This window comes from Mobula birostris, chromosome 6 (genome assembly GCF_030028105.1).
Source record: "Mobula birostris isolate sMobBir1 chromosome 6, sMobBir1.hap1, whole genome shotgun sequence".
NCBI lineage: Eukaryota > Metazoa > Chordata > Chondrichthyes > Myliobatiformes > Myliobatidae > Mobula > Mobula birostris.
In genome coordinates, this window is record NC_092375.1 from 139,587,743 (window position 1) to 139,606,107 (window position 18,365).

Genomic DNA, 18,365 nt, shown 5'->3' on the forward strand with positions numbered 1-18,365 from the left:
ACTAAAAAGGCAATTATGTCCACAGAATTGCCGCTCACTGGATTTTTTTTTTGTTTTTTGCATCATCGTCTGTTAACTCTAGAGACTGTTGTGTGTGAAAATCCCAGGAGATCAGCAGTTTCTGAGATACTCAAGTCACCTAGTCTGGCATCAATGATCATTCCACAGTCAAAGTCACTTAGATCACATTTCTTCCCCAGTCTGATGTTTGGTCTGAACACCAAATGAAACCCTTGACCATGTCTGCATGTTTTTATGCAATGAGTTACTGCCACATGATTGGCTGATTAGAAATTTGCATTAATGAGGTGTACAGGTGTATCTAATAAAGTGGCCAGTGCGTGTACAGTATATTTGCATTATATGTATGTGGAATTGTTATATGCTAATAAAATAAATATGAAGTATTAAAATCTTACCTTTCCATGCTGTTTCAATCGCTTCTTTACTTCCTCAACAGGTACATCCAGGTAGATAACCAGGTGAGGAGGCAGGAACTCACAAATGCTATTCTCTTTTATTTCATTATAATGACTGACACCTAAAAAAAACAAACACTGCATGAGCATAGTAACTTGCAGGCAAGGGATACAAAAATTGTTAAGACACTACAAATGAAGGAAAGTAGTGGATGGTGAACAGCAAAGTTCAAATTAAAACTTTGTAAAATGTTGTACCATTTACGATGGCCAATTTCCGAAAAACAGGAATCTACAAATGTACATCAAAACGTTGATAAAAATTGCCCTGATTTATCTGCTTTCACAATACGAATGACTTGACATCTTAAAAATGAAAGTTAAAATTTAGTCACAACTATGGTTAAGAATTTTAAAATTACCTTTGTAGATTTCATATTTACAAGCATGCATGGCATGTCAAAATCAGGGTGAAGAGGGAGGCAACTTACAGAAGATAACTGACATAAAGTCACCTGCAATTAGCTTGGCCCTGACAAAACATTAAAGGACTGGCAAAGGAGATGATCTACCACATAGGAAAGAAAGACTACCTAGTTCAGGTTAATCAGTCCTGTTGTAATGTGAAATACAAGGTTTCTACAAATCCACTAACAAAAAGTATTAAAAGCCACAAGATCTTTAATGATTTTATCCATTAATTTCCACACAGTTGGAGGGTGGAGGGTACCCCAGTATCAAATTTCTGCAACTTATCTTTATCATTAGCTTCCTGTGTCAAAGAATGTGTTTTTCCCCTCAGGGCTGGAGTAATGTGAGGTGAAGTGAAAGTGATAGAAAAGGCAGGTGCATGGCACTATACCCTTCATCCTCCAGATCATGGCTATAGTTTCCTCACAGAATTAGGCAAAAGATCAAGTCTGCTTCTTGCAGGAAAATGAAATGATAGACTGACCATTCAGCTGGTCACCACTGTCCCGGGGTTAGCAAACAGATTGACAGTCTAAAGATTTGCTTCAGGCTTAAGACAATAAATGTTGGCAACTTGCCACTTAATTGAGAAGTAGAATAGAAGGTTCTTTACATTTAAAAACAAACATCCAATTCAATGGCAAACGCATCAGATTATGCAGTAATTTTTTTTGGAAACAATCCGGTGCTTCTGTCTTAGAGACCAGAGCTGTTCACAAAATTATAAGCAAGGCTCTATGCCATTTGGGGGTCACTTGTATTGGTAAATTGTGAGAAGTAGAATTCCATGAGGAACAGCATTGGAAGTATACAGTATACCTGAGCAGCATTTACATGGACTGAGAATCAACAAGTTCAATTTCAGATCTGTGATGCTTCCAAACCGAGATGAGGTTAACACAGAGGACTATAACAAAATATAGACTTATTAATACACGTGTACAATAAATAGGTCCCATCAACATTATGGCATGGTAAGGTATCTCCTGTGTCCTTTCTCACATTAAGCAATGTTACATGCTCTTCCAGACTTAGACCTGCAGCAATAAATAACTTCAAGAAAACAGGACAACAGAAACAACCCTCAGTAATTATTGAATACAATGAGTAAAAAGACTTTCTTGCAGAAGGTGCTACTTACATTCTTTCCGGATATAGCCTTGCTTGTACATCGCCATCAGAAAAACATAATCACTATACGGCGATCGCTCCAACACCACACCTTGCCCTGTTGGCATAAACAGGCAATCGGATCAAACTGTATTTATCCTGTTGACTATACCAAGATATAGCTGACAGAACCTTTTGCGACTGTCAACCCTTCAGGAAGCCACTTACATCTCATTTAACTCTCATACTTGCATCTGAGATTGGAATATCATGCGACATTTATATATTGTTTTACCATGTTTGTAAATCACTTTGGCAGTTGGAAGCTCAACATAAGTTCTCTCAAACAGGGAGCCAATGGATGCACAAATAATTAAGTCACATCTGACCAGCTGAAGCTATGTTTGCTAATCTGTCCTCAACTGCTATGTTAAAAAAGAATTACTGCTCTGGGATAAGTACAAAGAACATGAATAGATAACCAAGCAAAAAGAAATAAAACTCTGATCTGTAGATGCCAGCGGATGGGATGTATATGGTCAGCCACTGTGCTTTCTAATGTTGGACAGCTAGCCACCAGGACTGTACATGAGAAGGATTGCTGAATTTCAGCAAACAAATTGAAGGTGAACAGTAACAATGGAATGAAAATTCAACCAGATTTGTGCCAAAAGTGAAGCTTGCCAATTTACAGAATATGTCACATCCCAAAATTATGCAAATTCCAACTGCAATTTTATAGTGTTATTACATTTATCGTATATATTTCAAAAAAATTAAGCACATGAAAGCACGGGCAACCTTGGGTCGTGTGAAGGGCAATTTTTTTCTGATCAACGGATTAGCAATGGTGAAATACGACAACACGGGTAAGTCAGTCAGATCTCAAAATATTATTTGTCACTTGATGAGATTATGGGTGGTTACACCTCAACTTCCATTAGACTGCAATGTCTCTACATACATTGAGACCAAGAGAAATTCTATGATGTGAGATTTATCTGAAGTAGCATGAACTGTTTATTTAGTGAGTGAACTCCACACTTCTATCTTTCCCTGGAAAAGTTCCCTACCTTAAACCTCCGACTCTGTTGTTATTAAATACAGTATATATTATCCTGAACTCCACCAGTAAAAAAGGTTTCCCTCTTTCCTTAAAAAATCCTAAAAACTACAAGCAAATAAGAGCTCGATCTTCCATATTCCCAATACTTCCCTTGAATGTATTCTGCATAGCAATAATGATTATTTTGGCAAGTCAGCAGCAACTTTTTTCTTGACCCAATATATTTGAAAGTGAAATGCCTACAATTGTACATCATCCTGTGCACAAATTCAGTGATTTGTGCTGGCAGGAAGCATTCAGACCAGTGGTTTATCTGCCTCCTAGGGCAGTAGGAGTTTCTACGGGGGGCAAAAAGATAAATGGGGTGCTGGGAGGGTGCTGCTAAGTAGCTGGGGGAATGTGTAAAAGCAATGAAGAAGTGAACAGTTGAACTACCAATGTACACTCTTAAAATTGTTGATGAAAATTGTTTTTACTATAATTAAAGAAAAATTTTACTTGTTTGTAGCATTAAATAGATTTGAATAATTTTTGTAATTATTTGTTACCACCTTGAAATTGCACTTCCTATTTTCTTTCACTATGCATCATAAATCAAAATTCTTTATAGTTTTTACGTAATGGCTGAAAAGGGAGAGAGACATTCTGGGGAGATGGTCTGGGAGCCAAGGGAGTGGTAACCCCAAAAAGTTTGAGAACTACTAAATGTTTGACCATACAAGACAGCTTCCCTTGCTTACTGTAACACCCCTTCATTCTTTCCACACACAGCTTTTCTAGTCTATCCACCCATTGGAGCTTAGCTGTGAATAGCCAATGGAATAAAGATCTTTTCCTGACATCTGCCCAATGTCATGAGAACAGTACAGCACAAGAACAGACGTTTCAGCCCTTGATGTTGTGCAGAATTAGTTAGATTAGTAATCAAATGCACAACTAAATTAATCCCTTCTGTCTAGACATTCCTATGTCCTCCCATTCCTACACATTCATGTGCCTCATGAACACATCTATCTTATTTGCTTCCACTATCAGCACTGGCAGAGCATTCCAGGAAGCCACCACTGTCTGTGCATTGCACTTTCTCTGTAACACTTTATTCTGCACTGTTATTCCTTTGATTTTGGACTTAAGAACACAAGGATTCAAGACTACAAGATTCAGATCTGTGTATTTGGTAACTTTGGTATTGCTATCAGAAGTACCATAGTATTCCACAAACCAGTGTAGAGAATGGTTTGACAGCTAAATTAAACCTTCCACAAGCAATGTACTAAAGCGAGATATAAAAATGAGATTAACAGTGAAATTCACTATTTCCAAATTCTGTGCCTATGTGATCAGATTTTGAATGAAGAATACCTTCAGAAGATTTTAATGAAAATTACACAGACAGTGAATAAACATGACGTAAATCCATATAGATAAAAGAAACAAAATAGCATGGGGCCAGTAAAGCAATCGAGTCTACCGAGATTAATCTAATTTGTCCCACTCTCCTGCTAACCCTAAGCCGTGCAAATTGTTTCCCCCATAATATTTATCCAGTTCCTCTTGAAAAGCTCAAATATATCTGCATCCTCCACATTTTTAAGGTAGAAACTGATCTAAAATATATATACTTGAAGAAGTTTTTTTTTTGCTTAATTCTACATCTGAAGTATTTAGAGCATTTTACATACAAAATTAGACTCAGATTTAATGGAACATAATCTTTATTCAAGTTTACTCTGCACAAAATTAGTACCTGTCTCAAGCAGATGCTCCAGTGCATCTGAGTATTGCAGCGTGCGAAGATGGTACATCCAGGCTTGCAGCCGGTAGGAATTGCCATCCGGAGATTTGGGATCAGCGTAGAATTTTTCCACACTGCAGTTACCATTAAATTTGGTACTTAATGGCTTGCCATCACCTGTCTTCCAATCCCAGTAATGGACATCAACCTCTGGGAGGTACAGCATATCTGGAAAAGTGTGAATCAGTGATAACTTGCAGGATGACAAACAATAAAGTGTTAGGTTATGCCTTTTCCAATAATCACATATACTAGATTAAAAAAATAGAGATGTTTATTGGTTCACATCTACATGTCAGCTGCCATAAATATCAGAATGCAGTTATATGAAGTGAACATGTAATACAAGGAATGATGTGGCTAACAAGTGGCAGAATCTCAGCAGCCATTCACATGAGTGAGTCAAAGTATTAAAAAAGATGAAGGAAAAAGGATAGTCTCTCCTAGAGTGTGTATCTGCTTTTGTGATTAACCTTAGGGATGCCAGAACAATTCCTGGTTTGTATTTAACCCTAAACTCACCCATTCAGTTGCAAGAGAGTATGCAGTACAATGGATTTATTTAAATACCTGGCCAAGTTCTGAAAAACAGGTAGAAGATACTCTTAAATATTCTTAAACAAAAGAATTAAGAGCATCAGTCCCAACACTTGAAAAATCAAATTAACTTTTTTTCTTTCCCAGTTCTGATGAAATATACAACATAAAACAGCATAGATTACAGGCCTTTCAGCCCACAATGCTGTGCTGACCCTTTAACCTACTCCAAGATCAAGCTAACCCTTTCCACACACATAGCCCTCTATTTGCATAGAAATGTTAACTCTTTCTATACAAATGCTGTATGATAAGCTGAATGCTCTGGACATTTTGTGTTTCTAACGCCACTAGTAGCATAAGTGTGATCATTTTGGTTGAGTATGATGCTTGCCTAAGGGATTCTCTATTGGTGGGTCCTCAAGTGGCTATAGAAGCCGATCTGGAATCCACATATTCTGATGCAGTATGAACAAGAGTAAGTGATGGCTGTGGTTAGTGGTTGGTTGTTTTGGTTGTTCAGTCTCTCCTTTCACAGCTGCCACTTCACAGCAGATGTCATTCTTGAACAGATCTCCTCCAGGTCTTAGAAGAGTTCCCTTTGCCAACCAGGGGCTGAATGACTTTCCTTCAATTGGGAGTAAAGGATCTGTTGGAGAGACGTGAGCTAGACATGAGGATGACATGACCAATCCAGCAGAGGTAGTATTGTATCTATCGTAGTGGACATGCTGTTCATGTTGGCCTCCTCTATTACGCTTTCCAGTTGATCCTTAAAACCTTTTGTAAAAATCTTTGGTGGTATTGTTCTGCGGCTTTCAGGTGTCTAAAGTACATGGTCCATGATTCAGCTCCAATATAGGAAAGACAACTGCTCTGTAGATCAAAAGTTTTGTTTGGATCTGTAGGTCATGGTCTTCAAAAACTCTTCCTCAATCTTGCAAAGGCTTCACTAGCACATCTCTGGCAGTGGTTGATCTCTGAGTTAATGTCTGCTTTTGAGGTGAAAATGCTGTCAAGGTAGGGAAAATGGTCTATATTTTCAAGGGTGATGTCATCAACTTTTATGAAGGGTTGGGGAGTGGCTGATATAGGACCAGTAACTTTTTAATATTCAAGACAAGACTAGAGCCCTATATGACTTGGTGAAGATGTTCAGGATATTTTGGAGGTCTTCTTTAGAGCGTGTTGAGATGGAGATGTCATCTGCGTTATAAAGCTCCATGATAGTAGTGGCGCTGACTTTGGTTTTGTCCTTGAACCAGTTGAGGCTGAAAAGTCCGTTGTCCATTCTATACACAACTGGGATTCCTTACGGCAGGTCTTGACCAATGAGATGGAGGATGGCAGCAATAAAGATGGCATATACGGTGGATACAATGATGCAGCCCTGTTTTACTCCTGTCTTAACAGTGAAAGGTTCTGATTCAGTACCACTACTGCAGAGTACTGTAGTTGACATGCCATCATGCAGTTGCCTTGGTATTCAGTTACTTGGCAGGGCAGCCATTTCTTAACCCCATTATGCTGTACCAAAACCTGGTCTATCTCCAGCTTCCACTAATAATTTCTTTAAAGAACTGGCACCGTACCTTCAAAACCTATACCAACAGCATGCAGGAATGTGTCAAAGGAAACAAACTCCTTCAAAACCACAAATTCATTGTCATACCTTTGCAAGTGTGAACTACATTTATAATCATAGAAAATGCATGACATAAACATCATGTCCCAATAACTCAAAGCAGTGAATCCAGATATAGTGCCAACTTCTTGGCAGAGAAGAGTGGCACACATCAGGAAAATCTTGGCTCTAATCTCTGGTTTATAGATGGCTATCTGGTCAGGGCCCATTAGGATATGCTTGGTATCTATGAATTGTAGAGTTAGGTAGGAAACAAGCAGTACTTCAATCAGAACTAAGATAATTTGCCTATCAATGGAAGAAAGGTGGTCATGGAAGGACGGGATCAGTACTTCTTAAATCCAACAGCCCAAAATTAACTTGGAAGTAAGAATGACAATTTAAGCAAATCACAAAAGGAATGCCAGGATTCTTCAGAGCTGCCTTTCACACCAGTGTCTCAGAGTGGAAGAGTAAAAATAATTAGACCACAAATAGCATAGAAAGTGTTTCTGAATGTCACCTTTAGCTTGCTGACCGATCCCCAAATTAGGTTCAGTGAGTTACCCAAAATTCAAATTTATACAGCCTTGAAAAAGTATTCTCCTCCCCACCAACTCCTTGTTCTCATAAATGGGTATTACAACCAGGGATTTTGATCAATTTAACTGAGAATTTTTATTTGTGAATCATATGCTCCTTTGTTCAATGTAGAGTCCAAAAAACAGGGAAAACTGTAAAGCATGAAAAACCAAAAATTCAAAAACTATAATGTCAGCAGGTCCCCCTTTGCTTGGTACTATTACAGTCATAAGTCTTTATGGCTGTAAGTTTCTATTAGTTTTGCACAACATGATGGAGCAAGAATTGCCCACTCCTCCTTGCAAAATTGCTCAAGCTGTGCCAGGTTAGTTGGGGAGTGGCGGTGAATGGCAATCCTGAGGTCTTGTCAGAGATGGGGATCTCCCATCCACTGCTACCAACCTTATAGTTCACACACCTCACACTTTCCGTTTCTACCTCCTACCCAAGATCCACAAACCTGCCTGTCCTGGCCGACCTATTGTCTCAGCTTGCTCCTGCCCCACCGAACTTGTTTCTGCATACCTCAACACGGTTTTATCCCCCCTTGTTCAATCCCTTCCTACCTATGTTCGTGACACTTCTCACGCTCTTAAACTTTTCGATGATTTTAAGTTCTCTGGCCCCCACCGCTTTATTTTCACCGTGGATGTCCAGTCCCTATATACTTCCATCCCCCATCAGGAACGTCTCAAAGCTCTACGCTTCTTTTTGGATTCCAGACCTAATCAGTTCCCCTCTACCACCACTCTGCTCCGTCTAGCGGAATTAGTCCTTACTCTTAATAATTTCTCCTTTGGCTCCTCCCACTTCCTCCAAACTAAAGGTGTAGCTATGGGCACCCGTATGGGTCCTAGCTATGCCTGCCTTTTTGTTGGCTTTGTGGAGCAATCTATATTCCGTGCCTATTCTGGTATCTGTCCCCCACTTTCCCTTCGCTACATTGACGACTGCATTGGCGCTGCTTCCTGCACGCATGCAGAGCTCGTTGACTTTATTAACTTTGCCTCCAACTTTCACCCTGCCCTCAAGTTTACCTGGTCCATTTCTGACACCTCCCTCTCCTTTCTAGGTCTTTCTGTCTCTGTCTCTGGAGACAGCTTATCCACTGATGTCTACTATAAGCCGACTGACTCTCACAGCTATCTGGACTATTCCTCTTCTCACCCTGTCTCTTGCAAAAACGCCATCCCCTTCTCGCAATTCCTCTGTCTCCGCCGCATCTGCTCTCAGGATGAGGCCTTTCATTCTAGGACGAGGGAGATGTCTTCCTTTTTTAAAGAAAGGGGCTTCCCTTCCTCCACTATCAACTCTGCTCTTAAACGCATCTCCCCCATTTCACGTACATCTGCTCTCACTCCATCCTCCCGCCACCCCACTAGGAATAGGGCTCCCCTGGTCCTCACCTACCACCCCACCAGCCTCCAGGTCCAACATATTATTCTCCGTAACTTCCGTCACCTCCAACGGGATCCCACCACTAAGCACATCTTCCACCCCCCCCCCCCGTATTCCGCAGGGATCGCTCCCTACACGACTCCCTTGTCCATTCTCCCCCCCATCTCTCCCCACTGATCTTCCTCCTGGCACTTATCCATGTAAGCGGAACAAGCGCTACACATGCCCTTACACTTCCTCCCTTACCACCATTCAGGGCCCCAAACAGTCCTTCCAGGTGAGGCAACACTTCACCTGTGAGTCGACTGGGGTGATATACTGCGTCCGGTGCTCCCAATGTGGCCTTTTATATATTGGCGAGACCCGACGCAGACTGGGAGACCGCTTTGCTGAACACCTACGCTCTGTCTGCCAGAGAAAGCAGGATCTCCCAGTGGCCACACATTTTAATTCCACATCCCATTCCCATTCTGACATGTCTATCCACGGCTTCCTCTACTGTAAAGATGAAGCCACACTCAGGTTGGAGGAACAACACCTTATATTCCGTCTGGGTAGCCTCCAACCTGATGGCATGAACATCAACTTCTCTAACTTCCGCTAATGCCCCACCTCCCCCTCGTACCCCATCTGTTACTTATTTTTACACACACATTCTTTCTCTCACTCTCCTTTTTCTCCCTCTGTCCCTCTGAATATACCCCTTGCCCATCCTCTGGGTCCCCCCCGCCCCTTGTCTTTCTTCCCGGACCTCCTGTCCCATGATCCTCTCGTATCCCTTTTGCCTATCATCTGTCCAGCTCTTGGCTCCATCCCTCCCCCCTCCTGTCTTCTCCTGTCATTTTGGATCTCCCCCTCCCCCTCCTGCTTTCAAATCCCTTACTCACTCTTCCTTCAGTTAGTCCTGACGAAGGGTTTCGGCCTGAAACGTCGACTGCACCTCTTCCTACAGATGCTGCCTGGCCTGCTGCGTTCACCAGCAACTTTTATGTGTGTTGTTTGTCTTGTCAGAGATGTTTGATCTGGCTGAGGTCAGGACTCTGAATGGGCCACTGAAGGACAATATTTTTCTTCATTTGAAGCCACTTCATGATTGTTCAGGCAGTGTGCATTGGGTCGTTGTCCTGCTGAAAGGTGGACTTCTTCCCCAGTTTGTTTTCTAGCAAAGGGTAGCAGGTTTTTATCCAGGATTCCTCTGTATTTAGCAGCATTCCTCTTCCTGACCAGATTTCCAGTCTCTGCTGCTGAAAAGCATCCCAATAGCATGATGCTACCTCCACCAGTATTAGCTTTATACCACATCTACCACAAAAAAAAAACATATCCTTTCCTGTCAAGACTTTGCAAAGTCTCACCTAGAAGATACTGGAAAGATGTGGAAGAAGGTCTTGTGGTCGGATGACAGAATAAAGAGGAACTTTTTGGCCTCAACTCTAAGCGGTACGTACGTGTGGCATAAATTTAATACTGTACATCAGCCAGGTAACACCACTCCGACTGTAAGGTATGGTGGAGGTAGCATCATGCTATGGAGATGCTTTTCAGCAGCAAGGACAGGAAATTTGGTCGGGATTGATGAGAGGTTGAATGATAGATATAGAGTATTCAAGTTTTCCGTTAAAAGCAAGAAAATTTATACAAAGGTTGTAGCATGTGAAGAAAAGTGCTGAAAATACTACAAAAGGTAAAAATTGGATCTGGGAGACAAGATGAAGTTGTATTTGTGATTACTCACCATTTCCAGGAGATAAATTGGCAAGAGTTGCAAGGAAACTGTAACTTATGGTGGATAATTCCTGTCCAACAAGTGAGCACAAGTAGTAAGAGTATGATGAGTATGCAAATTTCTAAATTACACGAAAATTGGGGCACAGCAGGAAGGCTTTCCAAAGCAACAGCAGGACAAAGGTTGGATGGAAAGTTGGGTGAAACACTGACAAATGGAATTTAATCCCATAAAGTGCAGGGTGAAGCATTTCAGGAAGTCAAATAAGAATTGGATCATACGCAGTAAATAGTAGAGCAGTAAGGAATGTTGATAAACAGACGTTCAAGTCCACACTTCTCTGAAAGTGGCAACACAAGTAGATTGGGTGGTGAAAAGGCACATGGTATGCTTGCCTACATGGGTTGGAGCACAGAATTTAAGATTTGGGATGTTATATTGCAATTTTACAAAACACTGTTCAGAATACACTTGGAACACTGAGTGCAGATTATTTTACTTTCTTTAGAGATACAGTGCAGAATAGGCTCTTCTGGCCCGTTGAGCCACACTGCTCAGTAACCTCCAATTTAACCCAAGGACAATTTACAACGACCAATTAACCTACTAACCGGTACCCCTTTGGACTGTGGGAGGAAACCAGAGCACCCAGAGAAAACCTACGCGTTCCATGAGGACTCCTTACGGATGATGTTGGAATTGAGCTCGGCACTTCCGAAGCCCCAAGCAGTAATAGCGCTGTGCTAACCGCTACACTACCGTGCTGCCACACCACACCACCCCCCCCCCCCCACACACAGTATAGGAAAAACTCATTTCTATACCATACAACGTGATCAACATATCTCACCATTCAACCATACCATCTTTTCACAGCTACCATCGGTACAGAAACCTGAAGTCCCACACCACCAGGCTCAAGAGCAGCTATTCACCTTCAAGAACTCAGTCCTTGTGCCAACTGGCAAAACTCAAATCACTGCAGTTTTAACAACCCTATGACCACTTTGCATTAAAAATGATGTTCTTTTATTTACCAAAGTTCAAGGTAAAATTTATTATCAGAGTACCTACATGTCAGCACATACAACCCTGAGATTCTTTTTCTATGGGCATACTTAGCAAATCTATAGAACAATAACTGTAAACAGGGTCAGCAAAAGAGCAAGAGCATAGAAGACAACAAACTGTGCAAATGCATATATAAATAAATAGCAATAAATAATGAGAGCATGAAATAACAAGATAACGAGTCCTTAAAGTGAGATCATTGATTGTGGGAACGTCTCAATAGATCAGTGTAGTTACCCTCTTTTGTTCAAGAGTCTGATGGTCAAGGGGTAGTAACTGTTGGTGGTGCGAGTCCTGATGCACTGTGCCTTCTACCTGACTGCAGCAGCGAGAAAGGAGCATGGCCTGGGTGGTGAGGATCCTTGATGATGGATGCTGCTTTACTACGGTCTTACAAATGCTGCTTATATGAAGCTATGTGCCTGTGGTGCTGCTGCAAATAAGTTTTTCCATTGTAAGTGTACACATGTATACTTGGGCAAATGACAGTAAACTTGACTTTGAACTATCGCATAGTAGTAGCTGCAATCTATAACAACATCAATAACTTAAACTACATGCCCTGCCGAAGGGTCTCAGCCTGAAATGTCGACTGTATTTTTTCCCATAGATGCTGCCTGGCCGCTGAGTTCCTCCAGCATTTTGTGTGCGTTGCAACAGGGACAAAAGATGAAGCGTAACCATACATTAAGGAGGAATATTTAATATTAACTGCACATTGGAATATAAAACAAAAGCAACACTTTACCTAGTTTGTTAGCTAGTCTTTTGGCGAAGTCACCTTTCCCGGAAGCTAAGTTCCCTTCAACAGTGATGATTTTACTGTTCTCTTTGAATTTGCTCAATGTTCTTTCTCCCAGGACGTAGGCCCACCACCCATAGATGATCTTTCTCTGGGAACTTGTATGGATCTGAGCCTGGAGCAAGCAAGAAATGGTAACAAATTGTTAGACGTGCAGGGGAGAATCTACTCTTTAACACAATTTCAATGGTGAACTACTGGAAAAAACGTCGGTAGTGCACAGTGAATTAGTTAATGCTCCTGACTTCTCCACTACAGTTAGACATGTTTGCCAAGGTTGTACAAGCAACGCAGCACCTTTCCAAGCCAATCCTGACCAAAAGGACAGGTGGCTCTGTACCCAAGTGGTCACCAGCTGCACAGAAACAATGAAGGGCTTGTGTTAAGGTACAGCCCAGTGATATCTTGGCTTTCCTATTAATTTGACAATGCCATTCATGTCAGATATCAGAAAGCTTAAAGAAGGACTAGCTTTATTTGTCCCATTTACATTGAAACATTCGGAGAACTGTGCACTTACATCAAATCTACCCAACAAATCAGTGGACTGCTCCAAGTGTCACCACACTTCTGACGCCAACGCAGCACGTTCACGACATTCTAACCCTCACCAGTTTGTCTTTGGAATGTGGAAGAAAGCCAAAGCAGCCAGAGGCAACCAAAGTGCTCACAGCAAGAACATGAAAACTTTCCTTTTTTACATATACAGACAGCAGCAGGAATCAAACCCTGATTGGTGATTGCCAGTGCTGTAACGTGATGGTGCTAACCACTGCGCTACCTTGCCACCCTCACACCAGACTCAGATACGTTATCTACCCTGGAAACCTACAGCAAGAGCTGAAGGTGTTCTGTAATATCTTTGGAATGAGCCTTCCAACTGAGGCTCAGATTTTAACAAAATGGTTTCTGTTGGGGCAAGCTTGAAAGGCTGACAAGCCTATCCCGGCTCTTATTTCCTTGGTAGAGTCTTGCTGAGCGCCAATATCTACTGTGTTTCCAAGACACAATGACTATACTTAACAAGTACAGAAAAGATCTCTTCAGGAAAGATGCAAAAAAAATCAATGTCTTCCTTTCACAACGGTCGAGCAATTCCAATATGACCTAATTAGAATGGATGTAAACAACTGCAGTTACAAGCCTGCAACTTTACGCTGCAGGGCAGTTGTTCTTCGCACAGGGAGCAACTGATCCTCATGTTACCAGTTTAAAAACATCTACTACCAAACACATAAAATAAAACTAAGTGTTTACCCAAATTACTTAAGAACAACAATTAAAAATATAAAACAAATCTCTCTAGTCCAGGGGTTCCCAAGCTGGGGTCCAGAGACCCCTTGCTTATTGGTATTGGTCCATGGCATAGAAGAGATTGGGAACCCCTGCTCTAGACACTGATGGGCCTTCAGCCCATTTTCAACAGATTATTTCACACAAAAGAATGAGAAAATGGAAGTTCAAGGTCTACCTCTTCCCGTTAATAGTCATAATCATACTTTATTGATCCCGGGGGAAATTGGTTTTCGTTACAGTTGCATCATAAATAATAAATAGTATTAGAACCATAAATAGTTAAATAGTAATATGTAAATTATGCCAGTAAATTATGAAACAAGTCCAGGATCAGCCTATTGGCTCAGGGTGTCTGACCCTCCAAGGGAGGAGTTGTAAAGTTTGATGGCCACAGGGAGGAATGACTTCCTATGACGCTCTGTGCTGTACCTCGGAGGAATGAGTCTCTGGCTGAATGTACTCCTATGCCCACCTAATACATTATGTAGTGGATGGGAGACATTGACCAAGATGGCATGCAACTTAGACAGCATCCTCTTTTCAGACACCACCGTGAGAGAGTCCAGTTCCATCCCCACATCATCACTGGCCTTACGAATGAGTTTGTTGATTCTGTTGGTGTCTGCTACCCTCAGCCTGCTGTCCCAGCACACAACAGCAAACATGACAGCACTGGCCACCACAGACTCGTAGAACATCCTCAGCATCGTCCGGCAGATGTTAAAGGACCTCACAGTCTCCTCAGGAAATAGAGACGGCTCTGATCCTTCTTGTAGACAGCCTCAGTGTTCTTAGACCAGTCCAGTTTATTGTCAATTCGTATCCCCAGGTATTTGTAATCCTCCACCATGTCCACACTGACCCCCTGGATGGAAACAGGGGTCACCGGTACCTTAGCTCTCCTCAGGTCTACCACCAGCTCCTTAGTCTTTTTCACATTAAGCTGCAGATAATTCTGCTCACACCATGTGACAAAGCCCCGTAGCCCTGTACTCAGCCTCATCTCCCTTGCTGATGCATCCAACTATGGCAGAGTCATTCGAAAACTTCTGAAGATGACAAGATGTAAAGGGCAAGACTGGTAGGAATAAGGAACCCTGGATGGTGTGAGGTATTGACGTTCTCATCAGGAAAAAGGTGGCATGGAATGAGGTGCCAGAGGAAATAATTCAAGTAGGTGCATTAATAATACCTAAAAGACACTTGGATATACACATTGATACAAAAGGTTTAGAAAAGTATGAACCACATGCAGACACATGGAACAAGTTTAGATGGGCAGCTTTACTGCAAGTATTATGCAACTTTATATAATGTTCATGTGTAAATTGTAAGAGTGACAACTATTTCTTTCTTACTTTTCATCATTGAGAAAGTTTGACTGGGTACTCTTGGTTTAAGCCAAGCTTGCAAGCCTGAAATTGTTTTGTTTTCAAGCAGCGCAGAAAAACTTCCCTGGGCATTCCAAGCCCTCTGCGGGTATTACTCCAGCAGCAGTAAACCTGAAGGCCTACAAGGTTGCGAAGATATTCCCTTACTGTACATCCTGCGTCCTGCACCAAAACAAACTCCAACACCTTCAGCCACATGAATCCCCACTCATGGGGATCCATACCCTCTGATCTTATACTCTACCTCACACTTCAATCCCTCTATCTTTACCCCCACATTCCAATGGCTGCTGCCAATCCCTCCGGTCAACTGCTACACACAGATTCCTGCTCCCACACATTCAGCATCCATATCACCTTAATACACCCCACTGGGTGGTTTTTAGATAATGAGATGCAGTAGGCAGGACTGAGGAAGATAACAGGATCAAATCTGCTCAAAATGACAGGCAGCACAAGTGCACAGACTTCATTCAACAAAGTAATTACTCCAATTGGTGTCAAACTCAAAGATAGTGTTCAACATTTTCAAAAGGATGTCCTCTTGTCCTCCCTGTAATTATCTCACTCACCTTTCCCATGCCTCTATTGCACCTAATAACCCAGTGACCACTCATTCAGTCCCATCTCCATTACTTTGATTTCCGCACTATTACTCATTTCTCTCATGGAGGCAGAGTCACATAGCACAGAAACAGGCCCTTTGGCTCATAATGATCAGTAAGATCCCATCAACACGATTATCATTTCTAGCACCTAAACAGTTGCCTTTGGCAATTCACATACTCCTAATTGTGTGAGAATTCCTGCCTCCACATCTCTTCAGTCAGTGACCACCTTTGCAGTGAGCTTCAACACCACCTCCCCTACGGTAGCCTCCTTGCAGTAACCTCCCAGCCCCTTGCCATAACCTCCACTCTCTCAAGTTCAAATTCAAGTTTACTGTCATCTGACTGTACAATCAAATGAAACACCATTCCTCCAGATCACGGTGCACCCACAAAACATACATCACGCACTGCACACAAACCTAAATATTACCATAAATAAATTAATAAAACATAATTATACATTAATTTAATATATCAAAAATAATTTAAAATATAGCGTGTGACTTCCAACCCCCGTATCCATCACCCTTGCGATGGCATCTAATCTCTCTCCCTAAGATCTCTAAACCCCACCCCTTGACCTCCTTCCTTCCCATGTCTTCCATACCCCCGTCACCTCCATACCCCTTTACCATGAACTCCATGCACCTTGCCACAAACAATATCTCTGTGACCTCCATACCCTCGAACCCTTTTGCCATGACCTCCAGTCTCCCGGCGACCTATGACAATCTTCTCCCATGACCTTCAATCCCCTTCCCATCCCCTCTTCCGACCGTCCCCGCATCTCGATTTCCTTTCTCCTCACCACCTGCGGCCGCAGATCCCCCAAACGCCGACGTCCTCGAACTGCTGCCGCTAGCAGCCATCGCGACGCCATCTTGCCTCCGCCGGCCACCTTTAACCCCCACGCGGGTCCTCACTCAGCACCGGCGCGTCGCTAAGGAGACCGTTCAATTGCCTGATCGCGAAAGGAGCGCCGGGGACGGGGGCTGGTGATGGGACCTCTTAACCATCCTCCCCTAACCCTCCCCCTCTCCCCCTCCCTTCATCTCCATCCTCTTCTCCCCTTCCTCATCCCCAGCCTTTCAGTGTGAGCACATGAACAACAATAGATTTCATGCCTTTGATTTTAAATGACTGGTGAGGACGCATCTGAAGTAACTTTGATAGGGGTGGGGGGAGTGATGGAAATGAGGTGTCACAGGGTACTAGGTAGACGGGAGTCTGGTTCTAGGGCTGGTGGTGGGGACTGTTCCTGTAAGCTGCGCAGCCACACAGTAACTGAAGTGTTCCCATACACATAGCCTTTGTTGCCACACAGCTGGAATTTTGTTGATATAATTTTTAATCTGTTAATATAATTGTGAAATACCCAATAATTAATTATATGATAATGAATATAATCCATAAATTTTCTAAATAGTAAATATGCCACAACCTTTACTTTGAGCCCGCTGGACTTTGCTGTCATCTGAGTGTCTACTGCAGGACTCGCCCATCATGGGTTTGACCTTCAGGTCTCAACTTCCAAACTTGCACAGACCTCTTACTTTGATGACCTGAGAGGTTTACTGGCCCTTGTGATTAATTCGTGCCTCTACCTCACGGCTCACTGACATAAAACTGTGACCATGCTTCTATCTCCAGACTCGCTAAGCACTGGACCATCTTGATCTTTTGCTTTGGCCTCTGGACTTCGCTGCCGTCCAGGTATTTGCCCCAGAACTCACTAATCAAGGGTTTGACCTTCGGGTTTCAACCTAAGGACTCGCAGATCGTGGGTTTGACATTCGGACCCCAACTTCTAGACTTGTACGGAGCTCCGAACCTAGTGACCTGGAGGGTCTCCAGCTCTTCCGAGTCCTGTCTGTCTGGACTGCCGACCTGGGTCTCCTCAGTGCTTGGCGATATGACCTCTGGATTGCTGACCTTTGACATCAGAGCACTCCAAACCGTGGTTCCTGCCCAGAATATTCATTTTCTGCCCCTGGCCTCAAACTCCCCATCTCTGCCCTTAAACCCTAATGTGACCCCTAACTCCCTGCATTGTCCCCAAAACCATCTCAAGAAAACTAATAAAAAAGTAAGTTGACATACATTGAAGCCTGGTGCCATCCTGACTGAAAGGAAATTGCTTTATTATTGTCACATGTACTGAGATACAGTGAAAAACCTGTCTTGCAAAGTGCCCATGCAGATTATTATCGTAGTGGATTGAGGTAGTAAAATGTAAAACATTAACAATGTAGAATAAAGTGTTACAAAGGGAGTGCTGTGCAGGTAGACAATTAGATTCAATGTTATAATGAGGTAATTTGTGAGGTTAAGTGTCCATCTTATCATAGTAGGGTGCAATTGTCTTATAATGTAGGAGAAGCTGCCTTTGATCTGGTGGTATATGCTTTCAGGCATTTTTATCTTCTGCTCTTTTGGAGGGGAAAAAGTGACAGCGTACAGAGTGGG

At 42.4% G+C, this 18,365-nt stretch overlaps 1 protein-coding gene across 2 annotated transcripts in view; it reads right to left on the bottom strand.

The window, feature by feature from the left end:
• ndufa10 (NADH:ubiquinone oxidoreductase subunit A10) overlaps positions 1–16,815 on the bottom strand; it is a 99,015-nt gene extending 82,200 nt beyond the window's left edge. Inside the window, exons 1-5 of one of the 2 annotated variants that reach the window (XM_072261466.1) lie at positions 16,708–16,815; positions 12,548–12,716; positions 4,814–5,029; positions 2,032–2,118; positions 420–541 (exon numbers count right to left, since the gene is read on the bottom strand). In XM_072261466.1, the coding sequence (XP_072117567.1) occupies positions 420–541; positions 2,032–2,118; positions 4,814–5,029; positions 12,548–12,716; positions 16,708–16,779 (666 nt within the window). In that variant the 5' untranslated portion in view covers positions 16,780–16,815. The remainder of the gene's footprint in view (positions 1–419; positions 542–2,031; positions 2,119–4,813; positions 5,030–12,547; positions 12,717–16,707) is intronic. The other variant, XM_072261467.1, reaches the window with a different exon arrangement.
• Positions 16,816–18,365: the final 1,550 nt, after the last annotated feature.